At 39.5% G+C, this 18,562-nt stretch overlaps 1 protein-coding gene across 1 annotated transcript in view; it reads right to left on the minus strand.

Moving 5' to 3' along the window:
- Positions 1-18,562, minus strand: part of ENOC (cytosolic enolase) — a 269,816-nt gene that overhangs the window by 17,899 nt on the left and 233,355 nt on the right. Inside the window, exons 6-11 of the mRNA XM_089437891.1 lie at positions 17,594-17,674; positions 6,858-6,934; positions 6,433-6,536; positions 5,850-5,948; positions 5,491-5,576; positions 5,295-5,381 (exon numbers count right to left, since the gene is read on the minus strand). Coding sequence (XP_089294017.1) covers positions 5,295-5,381; positions 5,491-5,576; positions 5,850-5,948; positions 6,433-6,536; positions 6,858-6,934; positions 17,594-17,674 — 534 coding nt within the window. The remainder of the gene's footprint in view (positions 1-5,294; positions 5,382-5,490; positions 5,577-5,849; positions 5,949-6,432; positions 6,537-6,857; positions 6,935-17,593; positions 17,675-18,562) is intronic.

Here is an 18,562-nt window from a genome sequence, read left to right on the forward strand (position 1 = left end):
CAGCAAAGGAAGGGTTCTTCTAGGGTACTTGTTCTGGGTGACCGAGATAGAGATCTAGAGACTGAGTTTCTCTAGAGGAAATCGAGAAGAAGCAGTGTGAAGGATAGAGACCGAGTTTCTTTAGAAGGAGCCGAGGAGAGCAGTTCAAGATCTGGAAGAAAGTCGAGGAAGGGAAGAGGTAGAGTGGGAGGATACTTGAGTCAAGAGTTTTTTTCATGGTCTTGGTACTCATCAATTGAAGATCTAGAAGAAGAATTTTGATTAGGTTTTCCTCTCAAGAGGTGAAAGGTTTCAGACCTGGCTGACAAGCCTACATACTATGTCACTTGTCTTTTATTGTGCATATTGGTAATTGTCTTGATGAAAAGAATATAATAATAACATAACGAAGAAAAGGCTATAAGCTAAGAAGTAAAAGTATATCAAAAGAAATTATCAAGCAGAGAAACATTTTAACTATTCATGCCCTAGATTTCTCAACATTGCCCACATGCTAAATGTGTTTGTCCCGACCATCTTTTGCATTTTGTGATACATTTTCCTGTTGAATGTGGCCAAATATGCTTTTGTCTTTCTTTTTTTAGCTGCATCAACCTCTAGGCATCATTCCAAGCCTGACACAAGGTGCGGGCAAGGGAAGGGGCGAGCTAACCCTATGTGGACCCAGTGGAGGAATGTGGACCAAAGTGGGAGAAATGATGGATGGGGTAATAATGCATGGAAAGGGGGTATTATAAGCAGGTAAGGGAGCAGTACCACGCAACCAAAATCAGGGTTTCTCATGAAATACCATCCCTAAATCCAAATGTTCAATAAAAGAGATCCCATGGGACTAGAATCCAAGGTTAATATCCAAAAAGGGGTCTAGGGGACAAGAGCACAAACCTAACCCATTATTTCTGTCGAATCCCCCCATTAATCCATGCCTAGAAGTGTCCCTGATAAGCAAACTACAACACTCAATTACCAAATGACAAGGAATACCTTTACGTTCGGGAGGCCCATCTTGAAACATACAATCATGGCAGATGGGCGAGGGACCACATGGCTGGCTCAAGTAGCGAAGAAATGGCACAATGAGCTAGCTAGTGGTTGCAAGGGGCTACTGCCTGCCAATTGAGGACCATCTTGGAGAAAAAATTTCTCCTAGGGATATCACCCACAAAATAGTGGGTAACATCTGGCTCCAATTGGGACGTCATCTCTCAAAGAGGTGGGCGAAGCTACTCGAACAAGAGGTCATGAGAACTCCAACAATCTCTTGGTTACTGTAGACCTGTCACCTACACATATAATAGATGGAAAAACATGGGGTAGGATGTTTTCACGGCGTCTCATGATCGCACATGCTATATGTTGGGCCATAAACTCAATAGAAAATAAAACATGCATATATGCATCTATCTACCATGAGAAATATCATATGATGTTATTTCCAATGCAAAAATCATCATGCAATGCATCCTACTCTACCATGCATATGATACAATGTCAAGTCTCAAGGAAAGAGGTGATACGACTTAATTTGACGGGCTCAAGCCAAAGTTCATCATTAAGTTTAGCAATGTAGTAATAATCATCACCAACCTTTCCATGAATCCTGACAGGTATGGGATCTTTATCAACCAAGACTAAATCCCCAACCTTATATTCTTTCTTAGGCTTCCACTTTTTACTCGTTTGAAAGATTGGTCGTTTGAGGATACAGACTTCTTGAGTAGGGAGAATAGGGGAAAGTTTCTTGATCTCGCATGTCTCATAATAAGGTCCAGGCTTGATCACGTGAAGTAAGTAAGTAAGTTCCCTATAAAGGATAATAGAGGTGTCATCAGATTGTGGAATGGTTGCATATGATAATTCCATTTGAACATGCCCCCCAACGGTAGCTCCCCGTTTCATAGATAATAGCATCCACCACTCATCAGGAATATTAATAACAATAACATCCATGAGGAGGGATATCTCGGGATACCTAGCTAAAGAAATCTTAAGGTCTTTGATGGTACCTTCCACTTCCACGGGTTTGGAATTAAAACCACACACTTTTCTGTATGGTCGAGTGATGATGAGACCCAGTGGCTGCATAATAGTCAAAGGCATGATATTTGCGGAAGCCCCTGAGTCTAACATACAATTGTGTAAGAAGAGGTCATTGATAGCCAAAGTAAGCAAGAAAGGTTCATGCCCAGGGTTTCGGTCAAGAATATGAATGTTTTGCAATTCTTCAGGTAGTTCTTCTTCCTGAATTCCCAGGGACTTCTTAATTTGTTGTTGTTGCTCGGGAAGCTTAGCAATCTCCTTTAAAGGAATAGGTATAGTCATTCTTCCTACGACAACCCCTATGTCGATGTCAAGTTTAATTTCTTTCCCCTTTTCCTTCTTCTTGATGTATTGGACCCCTTTGAAGCTTCCCTGGCTATCAGAGTTAAGAATGGATTCTTCCTTTTCCTCTTTAAGGGTGACCTCACTAATGGGAGGATGTGTGTATGACCATCCCAGCAAAAAGTTGAAGATGCCAGATTCCACAAGGTTGGCTTGCTCGCCAGTTTGCTCATCCTCACTTTCCTCCCCTTCACTTTCCTCATCCTCAGATGAAGAGTCCAGCTCAACGGCATTAGTTGGAGCCAAAGTGTTTGGGATTTGAGAAGAGCTTGGCATATCTTCTTCACTTTGCTTTATGGAAAAGGTTTTTCCTTAGGGATATAACTAGATTTCTGGGTCCTTTCCAAGGCGATGATTTTGTTCATGATAACCCTGTCACGTGCATTTCCTTTTGTTGGCAGATCCTTCTTGGGAGGAATTTTGGGGATGAATCACTGACCTTCTCAAATTCAGGGAAAAGAGTGGTTCCAACAGGTGATGGAGTTTGCTCTCCCCTTTTCGCAGAAGCCCTAGTTAAAGGAGGAATGTTGTCGCCTTCAAGTAAACTATGGGTTTGGACAATGAGTGGAGTCGCCAAAGGAATGCTTTATAGATGTCGTCAATGAATCAACTCCTCAATGATTCACTAGGGATATAGACCTGCTTCCTCCCCGACAATGGCGCCAAATTGTTACCGCTCAAACTAGCAGGGGATACCTAAAGGGCAAATGCTAGACCAAGGGAAACAAATGGAGACTTAGCCCACTGTCACCTCAGCTGAGGCTCCCTACTATTTACCGACTTTCACCGATAGGAGGAGACCCTGTATATTATGGAGTCACCTTGGATACGCACCTAGATCCCTGGGTTGATGGTTAGTTAGTAAGCCTGATGGTACCTAGACTGGTTGAAAGCTTTAGTCCATCTTAGTCCCACCCAGATAGATTACCCTGGTCAGGAATCTAGTCTGTGGCATTGAGTGTGCCAGAACTCTTCATAGTTCATTTTGGAGATCTTCCATGTACCTTTATAGATATAGGTAATTATGAATACCTCCTTAGTTAAGAGGGAGAGTTGAAGAATGTAACTAGTGTTGATCTCCATAATTGTACTTGAGTTATAATGAAATGTATTTATCAAAAGAAAGAGAAAGAAATTGTATTATTAAATAAATTGACTTATTAAAGCATGGGTTTCATGCTTGGGTCATTTGCGTTTAGGTCAAAGCCTCCATTGAAAGCTTCTAGTGTTTATGTCAAGTGTCCTTGTCCATGTCATATTGTAAAGAACCCATCTTGGGATTTATTTGTCAAAGATGAAATTTATTTTATTGAAAAATAGGTCATTTAGGCCTCCTCCACCAAGTCGGCCTCGAAGAAGGACAAGTCGGCTTAAACTGGGCAGCAGAATCACTATATAAAGGCAGCAACTCAACCTCATTTGTCACTCACACACAAGAAGTTCGATCCGCAACTTCTAGGGCCAGAAAAAGTGTGAATTTCAAGGAAGAAGAGGAAGAAGGATAGCAAAGGAGAAGAAGGTCTCTCACAAGCATAAGAATGTCAAAATTCTCTCTTTTCCCACACATGCGAAGCTGTAAACTTGTTGGAGGGGCTGAAATTCTGCAGTTGTTGGGAAGGCCAAAATTTTGAAGCTGCTAGTGAAGTTGGGCCAAAATTTCTGGGTTGATGCTAGGTTGAAGCTGTTGGACAAGAAGAGACTATCGAAGGTTGTTGTATCTCATTGAAAGGCTGACTTGGTGGAGAAGGAAGGTTTGTTGGTTAAGGTCTTGGTTATCTCACTGTCATATGAATCTACTGAAGGAAGAGTTCTTCACTGGGTTTTCCCCTATATAAAGGTTTTGCTGTGGTTGTGCGCCTACATTTGGTGTCCTTAATTCTCATGTTTTGGTTTTGGTAATTGCTTGTTGAACTAAGATAAAAAGAAGAACATAAGAAAGATAATAATAATTTAAGGAAATCACAAATAATTATCAATAAGAGAAAATCTTTCTGCCTTTCTGATTTTCGAACAGACAGTTCAATCACTTTGGAGGACACTCGATCATCATCATCATCATACTTATCTTCTGCACATGAAGACGAAGTGAATGAAGAGCTTGCACTTGAGGAAATAATTTTGTGAGGAAAGACCGAAGCTCTGATCTAGTTGCAGACCAGAAATTTCAGGAGCAAGATTTCAGAAAGGACCAAAATTTCAGGAAGGACCAAAATTTCAGGAGCCAAAATTTCAGGAAGCTGACAAGTTTCTACGTTGACTTTTGACTTTGGAGGTGACTTCGAGCAGGGCTAGACATGGAGTTTTGGTGGCAGTTCTGGTTTTGGTCTTGGTCTTGGGTATCTCATTTTGATCTGATTCTATATGAAAAGAATTGTTGTTGGGTTTTGCCCCTTGTGGGGTTTTGCCCTGGCTTGGAGCCTAATTTTTGGTGTCCCTTGTCTCTTGTGCATTATGTTCTCTATATTTTGCTAATGTGTAATTGTTTGATGACATAAATAAACAAGTAAAAGCTAAGAAAAGAATGCATATCAGTCACAAGTAATTACCATGATAAGAAATTCTATCATCTATCTGAATTTCAACAATTTCTCCGTTCCCTGAAATTTTGAAACTACAGTTTTCTAAACTCACACCCATTCAGGAAACTGTAACCAATTCTCCATTTCATGCATTACCTTCATAAACTAAAAATTACAGTTCTAAACACATTTATTCTGATAGCATGGAGAGTCCATACTAAATTTTGATTTTTCACCCTATCATACCTACATACTTTCAGAAACATTATGAAAATATTAATAATGAAACAAATTGTAAGCATTCTTCTTTGGTATAACATATAATCTTCCATTAGGTAAAACCAATAACAATTCAGTAGCACACATTGGTCAGATTCCCAGAATACAGCCTACCTTGAGAAGTAGTGCATTGCAGGTGCCTTCCTTAATAGCCTTTGAGACTCTTTTAGGATTTGTCACCAGTAAATCATCTCCAACAACCTGCAATCCATGTAATCAGCTTCCAGACATGAAGAATATCACATACAAAATGTCTCTGACAGAATGTCTGACCAAATAACATACAAAGTATAAACTAACGGCAACACACCTGACAAATTCCAGTGCCAGTGAGAGTCTTTGTGTTTTCCCAATCGTCCTGATCAAAGGGATCTTCAATAGAGACAATTGGGTACTCTGTACGATACAAGAAATATTTCAAGATCATGATTGACTATGTTATGGATGGTATAATACTAAGCCTTTCTGACAGAAAACATAATCTCCAAGAGGGAAAAATATTTGGTACAAAGTTTTTAAAAGACATTGCTACTTATCATAGTCATATACAAGTTAAGATTTTTTTTCCCTACAGGGCTTCTGAGTTCTGAACTTCTTGAACCATATTACTATGATCGTTAGTATAATACATTTCTAACCAAGAGGAAAATTGATAATTGAATTCCTTACCAGAGCAAAGCTCTTTATACATCGCAATCATCTCCTCTCCTGTCCTGATATCTTCCCCAGAACTGTCTGGTGTTTTGAAGTCCAGGTCATATTTCTCATCTATAAGAAAAGGGTAAAATGACAAAGCACATTTCACGGATCAGCTAGTGTTTATGACAAAGAGACGATTCAGTTTCCCCTACCATAACATGATCCAAGAAGATAGCACCAATCACCATAAGATAAAATAATTCTTTAATATCTACAGGTGACTAAGAGAATAGGTCAATGCGAATAGAGAATACAACAAATCACAAACAAAAGGTGGGAATTCCTAGGCCACTCCAGAACACTAAGATAAAGAGATACTATAGGGTAAGAAAAGGTGACCTAACAAAGTAAAACCTAGAGAAGAGGGAGAGCCACTGCATTCCATTAGATACAGAGGCTGGAGGTTGAAATACAGAACCCAGGGCATATAAGCAGTTTAAACATTAATAATTCAACTCAAATACATGTTTTAACTCATTCAAATTACCAATACTTCTATGGTTTTCATCTACAACATTTTCAATGTTGTGTAAATATAGGAATCTTCTTTTACCTTTATAAAATTCGCTTGCAGCAACGTCCATCCCTATTTTTATTTTTCCTGTGTGACCAGCTCTCTCAATTGCTTCCCTGATGAGATCCAAGCCTTCTTTGCTACTGTTTTAAGCAAAAGGAAATATTAGCAAGAATATCATTAGTACCTCTACCTGTGAAGGTTATTAAAAGCTAGTAACTTATCATAAAATCCATCAAACCCAATCAGCCTTCCAAATAAGTATTATTATATGCATGGTAATTCCCTTCCCTTTTTCTCTCTACAGGCACATACATATTCAACTTAAGCCCTCAGGTAAATCTACAACACTATCTGGAGACTGCCAACAATGCACAGATACGATAAAAACACCATATATCTATATATATATATATATATATATATATATATATATATATATTGTCATGGCAGAGACCTCTTGCCTTGAGATGCTTGGAGCAAAGCCACCTTCGTCGCCAACATTACAAGCATCGATTCCATATTTTTCTTTTATTACTGCCTGAATCCAAAAACATGAAATGTTGAGCATAAAAACAATTTGTGTCAAACACCTAAAAGGTTACTCTTCCTGCTACTATAATTCAGAATTTCATGTTTCAGAACATGACCTCAGTTAAGACCACCATGTTTAACCAAAACCCAGTACCTATACAGGAAGCAGGAATGACACCAAGAAACAATTCACCTGTCAGTAGTGGAGACGTTTTGCACTAACTGTCTGGAAATAGTTATAGTTCAAATAGATCACAATTGTAAACGTAAAAGAGATGCAAAAAATTGGTTGATACAAAGAATACATCAGTGTTGCACAACTTGGCAAACTCACAGAAACCGCCTAGTCGGCAGAAGCTAAGTCCAAAGTATCAGAAATTTCAGAACAGAGAGAGAATCATACACCTTATAATAGCACCATCAAATTCATAATCAATTCAAATCATCATATGTCTTCTTACATCTATACAAGTGGAGAGGGAAAGACATTAGGTAGATCTTCCTATTTATCTATTATTAGTTCTAAAGTACTTTAATGTACTATGGATTTACGAAAAGTAAACGTTAATTACTAAAGAATGCCCATCATTGTTAATTACAGTAACATACTCTGTTAATGGCCATTCTCGAAAATATACCAAGCTTTTGTTATGAATAGAGACATGCCTCTTCACTACTAATTAGTTAATTAATCATTATTCATTATTGTCATTATTTGTATCATTTGTATTATTTTTATATATATTTTATTCATAACATAACTCGAAAATCTCAACAACATTGTTAGAATAAAGAGGAAGAGTTTTAAAAAATATATAATTTTAGAGCAGGGAAGGAGGGAAGGTTACTATGTTACACAAAACTGACCAGTCATCTATTAAGATAATCAATAAAATAATATATTATATAAGTAACCAAAATTGAAAAAGCAGACAAGAAATTAACGAAGGGAAAAGTTAATAAAGTAGAAGCATAAAAGTATGAAGGATCATGTCGCTGTTGGAGCTAGATGTTACCCACTACCTGTGGGTAGTGTATATAGGAGACTTTTTTCTCCTAGATGGTCCACACCTTGGATCTGGCCTGGAACGATACCGCGGAGGTTGATGCAGTTAAAAGGAAAATAAAAAGCATAATTTGGCCATTCAATAGGGAATGTACCACAAAATGAAAAAGATGGTTGAGACATACAAATTTAGCACGTGGGCAAAAGTCAAACATGAGCTCTACCACTTATCCATGGCCATCACCTTGGTATGGGCCCTAGATGAGCCCCCTCCATCATTAAGGAACCTATGATTGTCCCAACCCTTGGTGGGCAATGAACCACCCCACCTTAAGGGTGTATCCACTGCTATATATTAAACATCATGCTCTCATCCCCTAGAGCCCCGAGCAGTTATGAAGAAAAAACAATCAAAGGCAAAAAGCATATGAAGAAGGGCATAAAAACAAAGGCTGAGGTAACTCATGTACCACGATTTTCTCCCTCCTACACTCATATACCCAGGTGTGGGCTTCCCTCATTATAGCTACCCTTGCACCATGACATGTAGTCTGGATGTTTCCCTTGAACCCCACTCTGTTCCATTACTATATCATCTGCCATCTACCACTTGAGGGATGTACCATGGACATGTCACCCCTTTTAGAAGTTGAAGCCACCTAATAGGGTCCTTGGTTAACTCCCTTATTGAGCTTGGAGACACTTGTACATGCCAGAGCCCACTATGGAAGGGCATCCCACAATGAAGTGCCCCATTGATTCCATGACTTGTAAGCTCTTTTACTTGATTATTCTAATAATTCGTTGTACTAGAAGGCAAGGGGATGCATTGGATCTTATGCAAGATTACAAATGGGTTTCCATTTGGGGCTTAGTCTCCCTAACTGGGTCCTAGCTCTCAAGAGGGCCACATTGGCACTTGTAGGGTGAGCGTTGAGAGCCATGGGCCTCTACCATAGCAGAGATTACTGCATGGATCCCCAACAACGTTCATTGGTTGCTCGTGTTCCACCTTTTGGATGAGGATGATGCACCTAGTTCACCATGCCCAGTTGGCTCCACATTTGCACCATACACTTGGCAGATGTTCTAGGGTCCACAAGATGTCTCCCATTGCAGAGGGAGGGCTTTTATCATCATCCTAGCCCTTACAAATGGTCTACAAGCATTTTTGATCCACTTGGAGACCCATGAGGATGTCCTTGTGCCCCCACACCACACTTGGGAGCACCATAAGTTTTTGCTTGGAAAACAAGGGGCCAACCCCTTGTCCACTATGTTTGGAGTCCAATTCTTCATCATGGCACCCCTTGGACTTCATTAGGCCTCCTCAAAGGCCCAACAACTCACTTTGTTCATCATTCGACCCTCTTGAGAGGCTTCTTATTATGTTGTTGAGCTATTTGGTGGGCTTGTCACCAAAAGTATTGTTATTATGCACATTATTTTATTTTAGGGGCTCAATTAGACCAAATTAGCTAAATCGAACTCATTAAACATTGTATAAATAGATGAGAGGTGATTAATTCTCTCATCATCACTTGGATTGGATTGGTATCTCTTAAGATATTTTTGCACTTTTTGTTGGGTAAACTTTTTGAAGTTTTCTTGATGCACTATGATATCTGGATTTTCGCTATTTTCTTTGGAGCTTCTTTCTAATACGAAGTTGATGAATGGATATACTCTCTCTCTCATGTAAGTCGAATTTTGATGCTACTATTGTTATTTACTAGTTTATTGCATGTTATGGTTATCATTATTCTTGTATGGGTTAAAGTAAATGTGAAATTCTTTTGGGAACCTTGAATAAGTGATTTAATGCATACGTTGTACATGAAGAGAGTGGGTGAATGTTCCTAGAGGAACCTAATAGGTTTTAAGCCTCGAAACTTCAATTCTTTGGCAAAATTGAAGTATAAATCCCAATTGACCTAGTTGTTGCCCTTCGAGAGGCTAGTAAAGATCAATTAGGGCTCCTTAGCTCACAAAAATTATCGATCTATGTGTATATTGACTCCATTAAGCACAAGCAATAAGGCACTAATCCTCGTATCTCTTTGGTGGTCAAATTTACCCCTCTTTTCTTCACTTCACCAAATTTTAGGCCTAACCCTAGAGGGTCACCTAGGGCATCCAGTAAAATCTTTTGTAGCCATCCAAACACCTTGAAAATTGGTCCATAACTACATTGGGGTCTTCTCAAGGGGTCATCCAAATTGGAGCGCAATCCGACAATGGAATCCCGAGATATCACAAGCCCTAACTCGAGGATCATTTCTCTCCCTACGCTGATTTTGGGTTAGTGTCCTCATTTGGATCACAACATTCAAATTTCAAAAGAAAATTAGTCCTTTGATCCTATTCTCTTCCCTAATTAATTCAAGCCCCTCTTTGATCGATCAACTCCATACCCTTGACCTAGTTTGGGTCCACCTGGGTTCTCTGTGGTCTCGCAACTTTATAACTCAAATTCCACAAGGATTACATAGAATCCATTTCTCCATAAGGATCCTTAAGTCTAGGGAACCCCTTGCCAAGGCATATCCTCCAACCCTAGGCCAAGGTATCCTCATAACCCTTCTTAGAGAGCCCATCACCTTGCTTCTCAAGCAAGACATTTAATTGAGTCTCTCTTGTGAATAGGCTTTAGGAATCACTCCTTATTTGATCATTGATCCATTCATCATTGTGATTCCTCTTATACCGAGTCTCCTCCCATCAGTGAAAGTTTGTAAAGAGCAGAGAGCCTTAGCTAAACATTGGGCTTTCGTTCCATTGTTGCTCGTTGACCTAGTAGTTGCTCTATTGGATCCCCTCCTAGGACCCCTGCTAGTTTGAGTGGTAACATTTTTGGCGTCGTTACCGGGGAAACGTGTGTTTTGTTCCCCATACAACATTACTGATATATCATTTGGCGACTCCATTGGAAGAACGACGCCCTAGTTCTTCATTGTACTCTATGGTGAAGCAAGCATTTTTCTAGGCATCTTTCAATTCACCTTGGCAACTCCTACATAATTTACATGTATATCTCAATAGGATGTCTTTATTTGATGATTTTCTCGCTTTGAACATCACTAGCATCCTTGGGCACCCTAATCATGTCACAAGAAGGATGGTACGTGGGTACCCATATTTGATGGTGATCCACTCTCTGCAATTGATCATGTGGAAAGATTTATTGCGGATGCCTCAAAGGAGAAAGTGGTCCACTAAGATGTCCTTATACTATTGTTCATGAGCTCTCTCCATGGTCATAACTCATGGTTGCATAATCACGAACCTAGGAGCATCTCATCTATTGAGGAGTTTGTTGATGGCTTTCTTAGTCATTTTCAAGTATGCCTCAAATTAAGCATTCAAGAGGAAGCCTTCATCAAGCATCATCAAAACCTTGAAAATCTAAGTGATGAGCAGGAAGACAACTCCTGCTTGGGTCCACATGATGAAAACGATGATTTTGAGAATACATGTGTTGGGGAGGATGAGTCTATAGAAAGACAAGTTGAGGTTGACCTTACCTTTCTCAAGGATATTACTCCTGATGACTCTTGTTTGGAGAACCTTGGGGGAGGTAATCTCATTAGCCCCTTGGAAGTTGATATTGGATATTATTTTCATATTGAAAAAAATGGGAAACTGTTGGTCCTCAATTCGATTGTGCTCCCATCTATGATACTGATAGGAAGGATGATGTTAGGATTAGTCTTCCCTTTATTTATGATGACATGTCGATCAATACCCTTGGGAAGGAGGATCATTATTTTCCCTTGCATGAAAGAGGGCAATTGGAAATAATTGATTCTCCGTTTTGGGAAAACCCTATCTTTGATACTAATGATGAGGCCCTTGCTCCTACCTCCCTCCCTTGTGATTCTGGGAGTATATCCAAATCACTTGAGCCTTTAAAATATGATTTTTAGGAAAGGAGCCCCATTGAATACAATACCTCATCTTCCCCATCACCTTTCCTTCTTGTTCATCATTTTGAGTCATCCACAAGTGATTCCCTCACCCCTTTTCATATGATCTCAAGTGACCATGAGCCCTTCCCCCTTCTGAGTATAGTGTCAAGGAAGAGCCCCTCATTGAATATACTTTATCTCCTTGGACACACCCTCAGGATTATGATCACTCCATGACCTCCCCTCTCCAATGTGACCATCACCTTGAGCAACCTATTTGTTGCACTCCTTCCTTCCCTCACCCTCTGTTCCCCTCCCATCATGACCTTGTGGCATCCACAAAGCATAATATTATGAGCAATGATTGCGATAGGGAGTTCTTGAGAGTGATCATTCATTCCACTATTGTGTACTTAGAGGGAAAACCTCGCACTTCTAGATTGACTTATTTTCTTTCAAGGACTTCCTTTTACCTCGAGTGGAGATCATACTTTCCCACCTCCCACCCGCCTCATCCTCCATATGATTGTGTCCACATTCGCTTTGGGATTTGTTACATGAGTAATCATACTGGTAGGCATATGTATATTGATATGATGATATGTTGGTTGCACTGGCTTTATGATTACACTTAGTATTAGCCTTACTATATGCATGTTAGGGTAGGATGCATTGCATGTTGATTTTCGCATTAGAACTAACATCATATGATATTTTCATGATAGATTAGTTGCATCTAGATTAAAATTGCACTTTAATTTCTTGTTGATTTTTGTGGCCTAATACTAAGCATGGGTGATCATAAGACACCACAAAAACATGTTGTCTCGTGTGCTTGGTCTTTGATATGTGCAGGTAATAGGTCTATGGTACCAAGAGATTGTTGGTGTTCTCATGACCTCTCATTCGAGTAGCTTCGCACACTTCCTGAGAGCTCATGTCCCAGTTGGAGCCAGATGTTACCCACCACCTATGGGTAGTGTATATAGGAAAAATGTTTTCTCCTAGATGGTCTTCAGTCGACAACCAACAGCCCCTTGCAGCCCCCAGAGAGCTCGATGCGCCATTTTCTCCACCAACTGAGCCAACCATGGGGTCCCTTGCCCATCTGTTATGAATGTATGTTTAAAGGTGGACCTCCTAAGGTCGAGGTAGAGTGCTCTTATATATACCATTAGAGCAACCCTTATGACTTATCCTACTTAGGCAAACTTGTCCTAGAGGGAGTCTTTTGACACTTATTTGACTTACATAAATACTTTTTACATAACACAAGATGCCCAATGGAGTCTTTCATATATGACAATGACTCAATTGATTTCTTGACTTTGTGACAAACCCTAGAAGCACTCAATGGGTGCTTGACCTACAAATAAATTGACCTTGAGCATGAAACCCATGCTACAAAAATAATAATAATAATTTTTCTTTCCCTTTACAATATACAAGAATCAAGAGTACATTTCATATTTATGAAGACCAAACCTAGTTACCTATTTCAACAAGAAAGTGACCAGCAAAGGTGGAATTCTGTGAAGGAGGCTTGCTGAGTGTATATCTTGAAGTCTATTTTGTGAAGGACAATCAAACAATTGGTTTTGAAGGCTGATGTATACAATGAATTGAAGGAAAAATTGACTGAGTGGATGAAGTGTTTGGAGCTGATAAATGCAAGTGGTCTAAAGGATTTCACGATTGACCATTGTGAGCAGTTGTATGAAAGAAATCTGAATGAAGCCAAATCTATGTGTGAAGGAGGCAAAGGACAGCCAAGTAACAAGTGACAAAGGAGGATTGAAAGGATGAATTGTGAACGGCTACATTAGCAAGTAAGATTGTCTTTGTCATTGTTTTGGGAAAATTGAAGATCAAAAGGAGCTGACATCAAGCCCTAGTTGTATCCTATTGTATACTAGTCCTTAAGCAGGTTTCATAAAGGGCCATGATCCCTGGTATGGGAACACTATGTTTGTTGTATTGATGGACTAATAATAACATGTTTTGGGCCTACAAAATCTGTGTACTTATTGTTTCATTGTTATTATATTTCTGTTGTGCAACGTTGTTCGTGGTTGAGCACTTCTAGTGTGTTTGTGTGCTAACTCTAGCCATAGACCAGACCTAGGGTGTAAGGAAGATTCAACATGGAATCAGAGCTACTTTGAAGGGACAGTTGAATCAGAGCGTGCACAAGAAGCAGCCTAAGAGGGAGTTGGTTGATTTGTTGTTGAAGGACTAACAGCATGGCAAAGTTGATTGCTAGTCCGAGGTATGAGGACAGGTTGGATGGGCTATCCAGCTATAGTCCTTGGAAAGAAACGATCAAGCTGATCTTGTTGGTGAACAAGATACGGGAGTTTCTTGAAAAGGAGATTGCGAAGCCAACAACTCCTAAAGAGTTGGCTAAGTTTGAAGAGTTGGATGTGAAGGCCAAGCTGATCATCCTAGATGGAGTAAAGGATCACTTGATACCTCAACTTATCGTGAAGAACATTGCACATGATATGCGGAAGGCTCTTCAAGATTTGTTCTAGAATATGAATGAGAATCAGTTGATGGTATTGAGATAGAAGCTCAAAAGCACCAAGATGATGGAGGGCAAGAATGTGGCTTCGTTTCTCATGAGGGTTTCTCAAGTTCATGATAAGCTAGTTTCCATTGGAGATAACCTTCCAGAATTTGAATTAGTGAGAACTGCCTTGAAGGGATTCACCGAGGAATGGAAGCCATTTATCAAAGGAATAGTTGCTTGAGATATGTTGTCAAATTGGAACGGGTTACGGCACAACTTCATTCAAGAGGAACTACATGACAAGATCTTCATAAGAATAAGTCTGATGGAGAGAACACAAAGGACTTGAGTAAGGTGAAGTGTTTCACATGTGGCGAGCATGGTCATTATGCGAGTAAGTGTCTGCGTCAGAAGAAGGGAGATAATGAGAACAAGAAACAGATTGCAATGGCTGCTACATCTACAGCCGAGCAAGATGACTTTGCAAGAAGATTTGGGAGGACTTTTCTCTAGTCTCTCATTTCTTTGAGGGCACCATTGGTGAGAGTGCATGGTTCATTAATAGCGAAGCATCGAAGCATATGACAGGATTGCAGGAAGTATTCGAGAATCTAACCAAATGGGACTCTAAATTGCACAAGGAAGTTGGCGATAAGAGTCAAAAGACTGTCAAAGGGTCAAGTATGGTAGCATTCAAGATGGAATCACGAGGGCTACAACAAGTCCAAGATGTACTGTGGGTACCGGAGCTCAAGTGCAGCATGTTGTCTATCTCAGTGATTGAGGCTAAGGGGTTTGAAGTATTGTTCTAGGATGGAAAGGTGATGCTCAAGCCCAGAGGCTCTAACTCCATAAGAGCAGTTATTGGAGTTAGGGAGAGTGGTCTATACAAGTTGAAGGGCAAGCCTATAGATCAAGGGAAGAAGCAGGTTCCTAATATTTAGAGGGAGTCAAGTTTGAGTGAGTGTTTGCAAGTTCAGAGGGAGAATTTGCAACCCAACAAGAGCGCATGGTCACTGGGAATCAAGGAGACTTCTACAACTAGAAAGAAGGAACCTTGGAATGGCCTGAAGGCCTATCAAGAGAAAAGCAGTGAGAGGCTTTTGGTAGCAAGGACACTTCCAAAGAAAGTATTGTTAATTCTACAGGGTATGTTGCAGTGATGGATGCCAGAGATTGGGATTTTGTTTTTGACAAGTTATTTCTAAGGAATGGAAGTACCTCCCTCGCTAAGAGGGAGTGTTAAAAAGTGTAGCTTGGGAGGTACTCCCACAAGTCATGGGTACTTGACTTGTGAGGATTTGACCCACTTTGTGGGCAAAGTAACCAAGACAGTGCATTTTGAACCCAAAGTTGTGGGCTTAGAACCAAAAGAAATTGATAATTTATTCTAATTGTTTTGGAGGACACCTTAAATGGATCTAAGGGCTCCTAAGACAACTAATTAGAGAGCTATAAATATGAGAGACCAATGGAGAGGTCTCACATTATAGCATCTCATCCTTGTGTGAATACTAAGCCAAGAAGAGAGCCGCAGATCTTCAAGGAGAAGCAGAAGCAAGCAGAGGACGATTTGGGAGATCTGTTCTACGTTTGACAAAGGATTTTTTGTGCTTGAGAAGAGGCCGAGTCTATCCCAAGAACAAGGTTGAGTTACTTATCTGTGTGCTGGAAGAAGAGAGAGGCTGCCAAAGTATTATGTTTTCTGTCTGAGAAGGTTCCCTTGACAGAGTTTTGTTTGTGAAAGAAGAGAGGGCCAAAGCCCTAGAAAGAGGCCTAACAGCCTCAAATTTGCCCACTGTAGGAGGCTGAAAGGCCTCAGGTCTTGTGCAGGATCTCTGTGGGGAGGCCAAAGCCCTAGAGGAGGCAGACACAGGCCTCAGATCAGCAAACAAGTAGGGCCAAAGACATCTGTGTTGTTGACAGAAAATTGTGACAAGGCTGCAGCCTTTCTAAGGCTAGGCCGCAGACCTAGAAGGGGGGCGAGAGGCCTCAGAAGCCCTGAGAGCAGAGCCAAGGTGTCTGAGCCTGAAAAAGAGGCCAGCAAAGGTGGCATTCTGTGAAGGAAGCTTGCTGAGTGTATATCTTGAAGTCTGCTTGGTGAAGGGCAATCAAACAGCTCGTTTTGAAGGTTGATGTATACAGTGAATTGAAGGACAAATTGACTGCGAGTAGCTGAAGTGTTTGAAGCTGATAAATGCAAGTGGTCTGAAGGATTTGAGCATTGTCAGCAGCTGTATGATACAGATCTGAAAGGAGCCAAATCTCTGTGTGAAGAAGGCAAAGGGCAGCCAAGTGACAAAGGAGGATTGAAATGACTGATTGTGAAGGGCTACATCAGCAAGTAAGATTGTCTTTGTCATTGTTTTGGGCAGATTGAAGGTCAAAAAGAGCTGGCATCAAACCCAAGTTGTATACTGTTGTATGCTAGTCTTGTATCAGGTTTCATAAAGGGCCATGATCCCTGGCATGGGAGCCCTATGTTTGTTTTATCGATGGACTAATAATTACAAGTTTTTGGCCTACAAAATCTGTGTACTTTGTTGTTTCATTACCGTTATATTTCTGCTGTGCAAAGGTGTTCATGGTTGAGCACTTTTAATGTGTTTGCGTGCTAAGTCTAGCCATAGACCAGACCTACGGTGTAAGGAAAATTCAACAAAAGAGAAATATCAGAATTCATAAATGCACACACTTACAAAGTCATTTTCTAATGCCCTTTGGCAGCACCGAAATGATTTCCATAGAACTTAAAATTATTCCAGCCATGCCAAACAGTGCTTCAATTTGTACCCTATTATGAATGGCAGCAAAATTCATGGACTGGCAACAAGGTAGTTTAATATTCCATAGATTTTTGACATGAGATAAGATAAGTTAAGATAATTTTATCAACATCCGACAAATGACCATAAATAGGTCAATGGGGCAGCTCGGTACAAAAGTATTAACCTCAAAGCAAAACTTTGTACAAAGATTTAAAATACAAGAGAACCTCGATTAAAGAAATGACAAACAGAAGATAACATCAAGAGAAGATAATAGTATAATATTACAAGTACTGCATAAGAATTGTCTATCTGGAAACATTATAGAAAACTATAGGCTAAACTTGAATTGGAATAAGCCTATATATTATGACAAGTGGGAATCAATATATTGTACAGTGAGATCAAGTAAACAAACAAAATAAATGTGGAGGTGGAACATAAAAGGTGATTTTCAATAGTAGACATCTACCTTTAAGTGGTGGTATGTTTCACAACCCATTTGCATTGCTTCTCCAAAACTGCTTGCTCCAATAGGTAGAATCATGAACTCCTAAAAGACGAAGCAGACAAATTTAACAGAAGAATCACACAAGGAATGAAAAATGTGAGGTGACATCCAGATTGATTTTACATTAACATTAATATTTCTTTGAATATAATTTAGACTGTCTCACTTGAATAAAGATATTAAGAGTAAAGAAAAATATTGTATCCCTTTTGGCATAGAAATAAGTCAAATGAACTTTGTGATATTGCAAATGGAAACAAAAATTAACGTTGCTCTTTTCTAAGCAAAAACCTTGAACTCCCAACTATCATTTTACAACATCTATCTCTAAATATCAAGTTATGTATCTCATAATTTCTTGGATTTACCCAATCCAGAAGTTGCAATTTGAGAGAGGCATACATAATGTGACTTGTTAAAAGTTAAGAACTCCAAATACTGATGCAAAATTGTAGCACAAGCATGCTTGACCACAAATTGAGCAATATCAGTATACATTTGAAATAACCTCAAACATGTAGCATTTAGCAAGCATAGAAATTATGCTCAAGGAATTGAAACTAAAGCTATAACAGTTTTTTAACACATGTACAAATACATCATCAAATATGAAGTAGCCCTGAAGAATAAAAGTAACCATTGTATTTGAGTTTCCAATGTTTCCGCAATAATAATGATGATGCACTAATCTAATATCACAAGAAAATGTCAAAGATAAAAAGAATCAAATTTATAAAACCCTAATCTATTATGCCCTACATTTCTCAACAATTTTCAGAGAGTATTGAAGGAAGAGCAGGATGTAGAAATATACTTGGGAGCATAAGCATGATATGTCTTGGTGAAATAAGAAAGGCAGGACTCTTCCATATGGTTGTTTGATATATAGCAGCATAACAGATAGGCAGGACAAACGTTAATATTGATCAT

This window comes from Pinus tabuliformis, chromosome 9 (genome assembly GCF_031772625.1).
Source record: "Pinus tabuliformis cultivar Carrire ecotype Pingquan chromosome 9, CPIR1, whole genome shotgun sequence".
NCBI lineage: Eukaryota > Viridiplantae > Streptophyta > Pinopsida > Pinales > Pinaceae > Pinus > Pinus tabuliformis.